The 10187-nt window shown below is 35.7% G+C and overlaps 1 protein-coding gene across 1 annotated transcript in view; it reads left to right on the forward strand.

Moving 5' to 3' along the window:
• Positions 1-7701: 7701 nt before the first annotated feature.
• rtca (RNA 3'-terminal phosphate cyclase) overlaps positions 7702-10187 on the forward strand; it is a 6812-nt gene continuing 4326 nt past the window's right edge. Inside the window, exons 1-2 of the mRNA XM_015390464.1 lie at positions 7702-7836; positions 7995-8099. Of these exons, the coding sequence (XP_015245950.1) occupies positions 7786-7836; positions 7995-8099 (156 nt within the window). The 5' untranslated portion in view covers positions 7702-7785. The remainder of the gene's footprint in view (positions 7837-7994; positions 8100-10187) is intronic.

A 10187-nucleotide genomic window follows, 5' to 3' on the forward strand; every position in this document is an offset into this window, starting at 1 on the left:
GAGAATCAGACAGGCAGGTCGGCTCAGGCTTGCTAACCATAACTGTCATAACACTCTGGCACTGGAGTGTTGCTCTGCCTCTCCTTAAATGCTGGTCTCCTGATGAGCAAACGAGCCGCAGGTGTGGTAGTCAGCTTCAGCTCCAGGAGACCTAGGGCGCCCTCTGCTGGAGGAAGGTGGACAGACCTCCAGATCCCAACAACTGCAAGGGATTGGAAAAAGCTATATGACCTCCCATCAACCTAAACCCTTTACCCTGTCACCTCTGCACCAATATTATCCTCCACTCAAACTAAATGAAACAACACAGACCCAAATAGCTCCTACACATAAGATGTTGATATATGTGGAAAATTATGCTAAAAACATAGTTACCAACGATTACACAAAGAACTAATCTAAAACAATACTGCTAGTACTTTTAGTGTCCTTTTGTTATGAGAAGTTAATGCTTTTCTTCGATAAAAAAATATAATTTGCATTTATTACTTTATATGGAAAGCATTAGCTTTTTCCATTTCATTTTTGGGCCTAAGTTAATAGGAGATTGTGGAAGATTCAAGGAGCTTCTTGGAATAAGATTGTGTGGTTACATTTAATATGTACTATCTGTGGCCTACAGAAGGTCTAAATTAGGCATACACACTGAAATGTATAATACACCCCCTAATGATATTTGATTAAGCGTCCCTGTACCAATCACAATAGTTTGACCTTATTTCCAACAGATCTTTGACACTTTTATCAGGAATAGCAGAGTTTATTTATATTAGAGTGATTCATGTAATGAACACGACCTTAAGGTAAATTCCCTTTGTTTTTCAAAGTTTAGGCCATTCTAATAGCTTACTGCTAGTCTCGTTCCTCTAAAACCAGCTCTGATGTATTTCCAGGTTAATTGTATTATTTGAACATGCCCAAGTTGCAACTTTCTGAATCAAACTGTCACCCTCATAAAAAGTTATCAGATGTTCAGAGACAAGTGTTAAAGGAGCAAGGTTGAAGTCAAACATAAACAAACTAAATGGTAAAACATGAATGTATGTAGAATATAAATTAATTCCAGGAAACCAGCCAACATGAAAGAAGATTTGTTCAAAGCTTGCAAAAAGATTGATTTAACTTTTAAGCATTTTCAGCTGGAACATTATTTTCATTTTCTTTTGAACTAGATAAAAAAAATTTTTGCTTGTTTGTTTGAATTATTGTTACAAACTTTGCAACTAAAATTGATGGAATTATGGAAAATTATGAAGAAGCTCAGGAAGATTGCTAGAAAATGCTTAAAAGTTAAATCAAATCAAAAGTTAAATTTAGTTGATTTAACTTTTAAGCATTTTCTAGCAATCTTCCTGAGCCTTTTCATAATTTTCCATAATTCCATCAATTTTAGTTGCAAAGTTTGTAACAATAATTCAAACAAACAAGCAAAAAAATTTTAATCTAGTTCAAAAGAAAATGAAAATAATGTTCCAGCTAACTGGGATGTGTAAAAACTATATTTTATATTCATACTGTTGAGTCAAGGCTTTTAGAACCAAACAACTTTAGTGAAAAACTGAAAATATCAAACTATTCCCTTCAATGCAGACATTTTTTTCCAATTTCTTGTCAATCTTTTAAACTCTTTCAATTGTTAAGAAGTATGTGTGTTAGTCTAGCAAAGGATTTGATTCTTTTGTAGATTTCTGCATCTATATAAATACTATAAATGCTTAGATTCAAACATCAATGCAGATTTAAGCTTAACTGATTAACAGTTAATCAGTCCTGTACTGCTCTCCATTTAATTGCTCATTCACAGGAGAGGGTGAAGTGTTTTCTCTTTCTGTTCCTTCATCTCCTAGCATGGGGTCACCTCAGGAGCCTGCACCACCCCCTCCCTCTTGACCCCCCATTTGTTATAGGTGATCACGGGGAGAGACACAGAGAGCCACTGATCGAATTTGATAATGAAGACGACCCCGTTAAGCTTCTTTGCTCCACATGTTGGAAATCTCTGAAGCACTCAGGGAACACTAGGAAGGCCCCCACCTCATCACTGCAACATTGTGTAAGTATCGATCCCTGCTAACCAGAACCATTAATACCTGAAGTCTGCGGCCCGGCCGGGGGAAATGCATCCTGACATGTGACTGGAGCAGCTTAATAGGCAAACACACTGAAGAAAAGACGGGCCTCTCAGTTTAGCATTTTTCTCTTATTTCTTTCTCCCCTTTTTTGTCAATTTCCACATCTGCTGAGGAAAGAAGAGTTTACACTTACTGCACCTGCTCTTCATGGGACATGTAGGCTGCAGGAAGCAGCTGTCACACTGTCAGAAACTATTTGTGCTGCATTGCAGGAAGAGTTACGTTATGAACTAAGAGCAGCTTCTCAACAAGTTCCACAAAGAACAATTAGAGGTTTTGCCTCAAACAGAAGCTTTCCTCAAGTAAAAGAACAACGAAAATGTATTTCAGTGCCATCCCTTATAAAAAGTAATACTTTAATTTATGTTTGACTTACATTTCATAATACTTTTATAAATGTCCAATGCTGAGAAAATAAACACAAGAAATGTTGACAACATGGTAGGTACCGTAATTATCCAAGCAGAAGTTGCAGAATAGACATGATGTTAAGTATTTATCTATATATCAGGAGCTTTGGCAGCAATTTATATTTCAGTTTATAAAGTGAGAATTGATTTGGTTCCTTTTTCGTATCAAAAGAAGGAAATAGGGAGAAATGTTGTGTGAGTTTTATATCCTGAAGAATTAATAAACAGACACCCAACCTTAAGATTTAAAAGCACATAATCCCTGTATTTAATCTTGGTCATGTAAACCACAAAAACATTTTCAGAACTCAGAAAGACATTTAAATGCACCAGCACATTCCTACTAATGATTTTGTGAAAAGAATAGCCTACATTACTCCATTAAATAATTAATTGCTAGTGCAAGTGTAACAGGCCTTATGGGTCCAGTGTGTCAGGAGATAAAATTAATTAAGTTAAGAACAGAGAAAATTGTAAAGTCAGCAACAAGTGGTGTGTTTCCTGCTTTCTTTCTAGCTGGTAAAGTACAGAAACCTCTAAACCAGAGGTTCCCAAAATTTGCACTTTCTGACTCACATAAGGGTACCAGAGCCGTCTCATGGCACAATCACCTGGTTTAGCATACCAAATTTATCACAAAATCAATTAACCAGTGGTGTAAAATTCTTACAAACAACATCAACAACCAAAGTAGGTTTCATCCATTTTCAAATTATGCTTTTAGACATAAGCACTTTAACGTAAATGTTTATTGCATAGTTTAATTTCTATAGAGAATCTTAAGACCCCAGTCTGGGTGATTGTGGGGTCATAACCCCAACTGAGGGAATCGATGACCTCCGGTCAACAGTAACAACACTATTCTGTGTAGTAAAGGAACTCCAGATTGCTGTGCTGAATCTGGACAGCCTTAGCCCTTCCGAACGTTATTACGGGACAGAACCATTTATGGATGATGCTTGTCAAATTGATTCTACATCCTTACAGAATGTTATGGATGAAGCCTAAAACAAATTAAGTTTTGTAAATTTTCAGGTACATCCTGATAAATAAAAAATGTTTTGTTGTTCAACTCCGTCAGTTGGGCTGTGCCTATACAGTTGCCCAAAATCTCAAAGGATTGTGGGCAACCGTAAAGCTCCTAGGCAGCATAGGAAGTAGGTCCTTATGCTAAATATACTATCGAAAGGAAGCGACCTGCTTCATCTTTCTACATGCCCCTCCTTCCTTACTGCCTGAGTTTTAGGACGGCCCTTATTATGGTGACCACTGATGCACTTTTACTTGGCTTAAGTGCCTTTACTGATTTGCCTGATTTGAATAGGGCCAATGCTCTAAACCAAAGCTTCCCAAACTGTTCAGCCTCTGACCTAAAAATGGTACTAGTGTCGACAGATGACCCAAACTATTGGTTGAATATACAAATACTTCTTCAAAATGAATTAACCACTGAATCAAACACAATGAAAACCAACAACTAACGTATTTGGTTTTGCCTGTTTGAGTGATGATTTTACATCTTTAAGCACTTTGACAACAATGTTTATTATTTAGTTTAATAGTGGATATCAAGATCCTAAACTGGTTGATCAAGGATCCCATATATGGTCACGACCCAAACATTGGGAATCAGTGCTCTAACACAGTGATTCCCTTGTACCCCTATTGGTCCACGGGTGCATTGCAACGGGTAAAAGAAAATATTTAATTTCTTACTTAGTAAAACCTAATAGAGCTGGGGTCTGTTTTGTTTTGTGAGGACCCAATAAAAAAATAAAACCAGCCTTTTTTCAAACAAAAAGTAAGTTTTTTTTTTTTTGATTTTTTTTTTTCACCTTCAGCTGTGACACACATCAAAACCAAGCAGAGGAACAGACTGAATGTAGAGAACAGCCTGAGATCAGCTGTTTTTCACACTGGGCTGTCAGAGGTCATCAAAGCAGCTCAGGTGTCTTGATGAAAACAAAGTAAAACTAATTAAGTCAGTCTGACTATAATTTTAGTTCTGTTTTGTTCCCAATTCCTCAAGTTTAAATGTGATTATAAGGGAGTTACAAAGATGAGCTCCAGTTTTATAAACACAAGTTTATAATATGATTTTATTTTTTATTTATTTTGATTGCTTACTATCATCTAGGCAACATATTTACTTTGTTTTTTACTTGAAATTAAATGCTCAGATTAGAAGATTTTGTGTATTAGTTTTTATGTCATAATCAGTTCTTATATATTCCACTTTTGGACACTCATCAATAGTTGTGACTGAGAGGGGTAGCAATGGTGACACAAAATGCCCAAAGGGGCACACAAGTCAAAAAAGGTTGGAAAACACTGCTCTACCAAGCAGGATAACACTGATGTACTGTCCCCTCCAGTGGACTTAATCGGTACTACACAGTCAGTTTAGTCACAGTCACTTGAGGAAAAGCAAAACTGCACCTATTTATTTAGGGGTTTTTTCAAAGTTGAAAAATATTGCTACATAAGTTAAAAAATGCAGTATATAGCAAACATGTGATAAAACAATAATGTATGTTAAAATAGCTCCTGAGTCCTGGCATTGGAACTCTAGCATTCAGGAGTTCAGCTCATTCTATAAACAAATTTAAAGAAGGTTAAAGGTGTGGTACTGATGGGGGAGTTACTTGGAAAAAATAGATAAGATGAAAAAAAAAAAAAGTTGTAGATGCAGCATAATGGGGTGGTACTCTATGGCCGTACAATTGTAGCAAAGGTGGGCTTGGGTTGCAGTGATTCCTCCCAGGGATAAGTTGACTTTGTGGGCTCAAGGTTACCTGTGGTGGTGTTTATTTATGATTTGTGCAGTAATCAAACACAAATCAACACAAAGATTGTTTTATATATATGTAGATTCAGTTGTTGATAGGCTTAAGGTCCCAACAAGTTAATTTATATGCAATAAAAACAAAAAAGATCTTTTTATCTGCTGTGCTGGAGAAGACAAGACTTTTTACTTGTTTAATGCAAATGTCAAGGACTCGTTTTGATAAATCCGATCCAATTTTTTTTTCTCTGCTCTGAGTATAAACCCTTTTGTAAAAGAAAACCTTTTATAAATTATAAAAAGATGTTCACAGGAAGCTAAAGAAGCCCTGCAAGTTTTTCTTTTTTTTTTTAGGCTACAGGCTTGGATGCACTGTGTCAGCCAAATGAAGAGGTCATCAAAGCATTGAATGTGTATGACTATAAACCTCTGTGTGGACATCGTCCCCACCAGAACAGTAAGATGCTTCCCCAATGATAAAAACCTGGATCACCAATGATCTGAAAGAACTGCTAAAAAAAAAGAGTAATGACAACATTTAACTGCTGTTTGGGATCAATACAATATTTTCTAACTGAACTCATTTGAAATAATCAGAAAGAAAAAAACAGAGAAAAGAGGAAAGTTAGATTTAGATAAGTAACTGGCCTGAGACCTGGCCATTCAGACTGAAATATCAATGTCAGCAGCGCCCTCTTTTGAATATTAAAGGTATGTTTTTCCATTTCCCAAGCAGGTATGAACCCTTTGACTTTACCTTCAGACCTAAGTTTTATCTCTTTTAAAGATCCAGAAGATGTGAGAGGAACTAAAATTAAACACAACAGCAGAGAGAAGCTTTGCAGGTGACATTTTGGATGGAAAAAGTGTTTATAGTTAATTTAATTTACTCATCCTGATTTTAAAAATGAAAAAGTTATTTATTCACCTCTTGTCCTGAGAAAATCTCCATTCAGTCTATGGAACATGGAGCACATTAGGTCCTCTGTCCACTTATATTAACTTATTTTTTTTAGCTGCTTTATGATTGGAAATATGCCTTAATTTTTAATTGTGCTTATAAATAAAACAGTTTCTCACTGAGTGTTTATCTGTCATCTTAAATTAGCTCATGTGATTATGAAACAGAGAACTTAATTTGAATCACTTTGGGACTTTTGTTGCTGTTGATTGTTTTTCATCATCATCTCTAATCGCATACATGAGGCTGTAACTAACCCTAAACCAAATAAAGCAGGAAGTATACTCCTTTCCCCCCCTCAGCTTTTAGACACAACTAGCATTCTAACATTCTTTTGATTGTTAGAATTAAAGACATTTCATCCCAGCACTGCTGGTCCCGAGCCCGTAATATAAATGATCCCTCACACCCCCACCATGGACTGTTCTCCCAGCTGCCCTGTGGGAGGAGGCTTCGAAGAATCCGATGCAAGACCAGCAGATTCCATAACAATATCTTCCCCACTGCCATTAGTTTGCTGAAGGTTATGTAAAATGGGTTATTTTACTGTATTTTATTATATTTATTATATTTTATTATAAAAAATAAAATGTAAAGATACAGTCATATGTTTAAATTACTGTTTTTATGTATTTTTTTTTACTCTTTTCAAGACTGCACTTTAAAAAAATGAAATTGTCTAGAAAGCTGTTCTTAACAAAATGACAAAATCAATCTGTATAGGCTTAGACTGCTGGAGGACATAGGGACCCTTTTTCATCATTCTGCATCAATTTATCTCTGTTCTCCCACTGAGCAGAATTTGTTAGTTCAATCTCTAACACTATGCTCTCTCTGCTTTTTCTCCTAGAAGCTTCATCTGGTCTGTTCCTGTTTGCTGTGACACCATCCTGGAGAGAAATATCAGCTGTGCTGCTGCCATCAACACCTTTGTTTATAGATGTTGGAGTTGTCCAGAGTCTGGTTTTTCCTCTCCACTGTTGCTACAAGCATGCTTAGTGTGAGGGACTTCCTTCAAGTCAATGAGTCCATGCAATCAGCTGGTTTTCCTTAGATAGAAAACTTCAATCTGACTGTATTATCTGGATGAAATGTCTCTGTAAAGTGTCTTGAGATGAAGTATTGTGAACCAGCACCATATAAATAAACTGAATTGAATTGAAATATATGAAGAATTTTTATTCTATTCTACTCTTCTTTATTTGTCATACAATTTTCTTTCTGGCATCCCAGCACTCTCAATATAAACAATATGAAAAGACTAAAGTAATGATTAACAAAAAATGCTAGCATAATTTTACTGTGATAGTCACTGAATGGGGGATTTGTAATTTCCTTTAAAGGAAAATTGAGTTTTATTTTGAAAGTTAGCGGAAGTAGTATATGCGCGCCGCACTGCAGACTTGACGCTGACGTAGTGAAACAGTTGGAAAAGTACCGCAGGCTGCAGCTTAGCAGGAGAACTGTGAGAGAGAAAGTTGAAGCGGAGTTCTGTGAATGAAGATGGACTCTGCGGCGGTGGAGATAGACGGCAGCGTTATGGAGGGAGTGAGTATTTACCTTTTCTAATAAAGAAACGAAGGGAAAGCAGCTGGGGACCCTCCTCCGCGCTGATAATAACAGGCTAACAGAGAGCTAACAGTTAGCAGCTGCCTCGCAGCTCTCTGATGCGGCTCCTGATTCACCCCGGTGTCGGTTCTCCGCAGGGCGGACAGATCTTGAGAGTCTCAGCGGCACTCAGCTGCATCACTGGCTCCGCGATAAAGATCACCAAGATCCGGGCTGGCAGGAGCACCCCGGGACTAAGGTGGGTCAGCAGCTAACAGGCTAACATTAGCCTATTCATTAAAGTTGGTTCACTCAGTTTTAAATGAACAAAAAGCTGACAAAAATGGTTATTTTGTTTATGTTACTTTGTCCTAGCTCAGTTTAAACCTATATTAGATTTTTTTTTGGATGCTTCTGATTTTAAGCTTAAATAGATTCAGGACCAGTATCTCCAAACACAGATCAGACTTCATTAAAAATTCTGCATGAATAAGAATATTAATGAGCATCTTAAGCATCACTGAATCAGCCTGCCAGCCAATAGGAGCGTACAGTTTCATCTGAGTGTAATAAAGCCATTCCCATTATTCACTTTTCTGTGCAGCTTCCGTTTTTTTCCAGAAACATCTGCTCATTATCAATCCATCATCAGTTACCTTGTCAGTGGCCAGTTATATAAAAATAAGCTCTCCTTTACCTTAACCAGGTCTGATGTTTTCAAAAAGGGTTTTGGAAAACCTTTACAGATTTTGGCTTTTTAGATAAGCCCTCAGTAGATAAAGGTGGGACTTAATTACATTTTAAAAACAGGTTATAAGTATGTTTACAAAAGGCAATTTTTTATATAGCCACCTTGAATGGTTAACATATTGTGAAATAAAGTATTATACCTATTTCTTTGTTTATTTTGACTTTTATTAAACTGCTTTCAGTGTTTAGTGCAAATAGATATTTAATTTTTTTCCCCATCAAATCAACTTAATATTCAAACTAGCTCCCACCCTTTTAAACCCTGTGCACAAAGGAATTGCATGCACAAATGCCATTGGCCGTTAAATAATATGACGTATCCCACAAGCTTCTTATTTATTGCAATTAAAAGCTAAGATCTTTTGAGCTTCTGAAGATATGTGTAAAAACTCTGTAAGTTTACACGACTTGAGCTAAGTAACCTCAAAAATATCCCCAAAAAATCCAGCTTTGATTTGCATAAAAAAAATTTTTTTTTTAGTATTCAATTTCATGGGTATAATTCATTTTGGACATCTCCCACTCGCAACACTTATTGTACATATTGTGGACATAACTGTATACATTTCAGTTCTCTAGTCATAAGTATTGTGAAACTGACCCTTTTTGTATGCTAAATCTCCATTTGGCACGATTGATCAAAGTAGGACAAAACGTGCCAAAACTGAATTATTTGAATTTCATCACTACTTTGGCCATAAATAAATACATTTCTATATGTAGCTTTACACAACTTTTCATTCAAACACTTTTTAAAATGATATTATTACAGCAACATTTCATGGGAAATGCAACTGTATATTAATTTTCTGCGAAGTGTTACAGACAACACAGCCCCTTTATGCCAGAATAGAACATATTTTGGAATGCCAGAAGATGAAAACAAAGTAAGAACTGAAAATTATGATCCATTTGATGAAACGTTATTGGTTCACTTTCAAGTTCATGGTCGTTTTCTTTACAATTGCCTGATACTAAAGAGGTTTGCTGTGTTGGATTTTGTTTAGGAATAAACTTGCTGTAAGATATGGAACAAAATGTGATGTCAAAACAACCCGCGGTCGGAGCTAAAGGGTTAATATAATAACTCAACGGTTTTATTTTATTGTATTTTATTGTGCAGTTGTATTGTAATTGTTTAGTCTAATATCATTGAAAATATCTGGCAAATATCACAAACCAGATTGTAGAAATGCTATTAAGGCCATTTAAACAGAGTTTCCCTTTCCAAAGTATAATAATAGAATTAAATATTCCGTTAATCTACAGAATTAATTTTAGATGAATATAAAGAGTGTTACTCTTAAAACACACCCCCCAAAAAAAACTTAAGCAAGTGTTTGAACCTCAGAAAACACAGTTCATGAAATTTTAAACGGTATATTACATTTCATTTTTTTTTTGTGAAAGTAGAAAAAACATGGTTTATTTCTTTTTTTTAGGATTAATGGCAAAATAGAAACAAGGTTCTGAGAATAAGGTAAATTAAATCCTTTTTATGTTCATGAACAATTAGGAAAAGTAATTCTCTCACTTATGAAATGCTTAATTTCAAAAATCTTGAAATTCTTTCATATGGCCTAAAATTTTTTATGACATCG

This window comes from Cyprinodon variegatus, unplaced genomic scaffold (genome assembly GCF_000732505.1).
Source record: "Cyprinodon variegatus isolate N-32 unplaced genomic scaffold, C_variegatus-1.0 Scaffold501, whole genome shotgun sequence".
NCBI classification, from domain to species: Eukaryota; Metazoa; Chordata; class Actinopteri; order Cyprinodontiformes; family Cyprinodontidae; genus Cyprinodon; species Cyprinodon variegatus.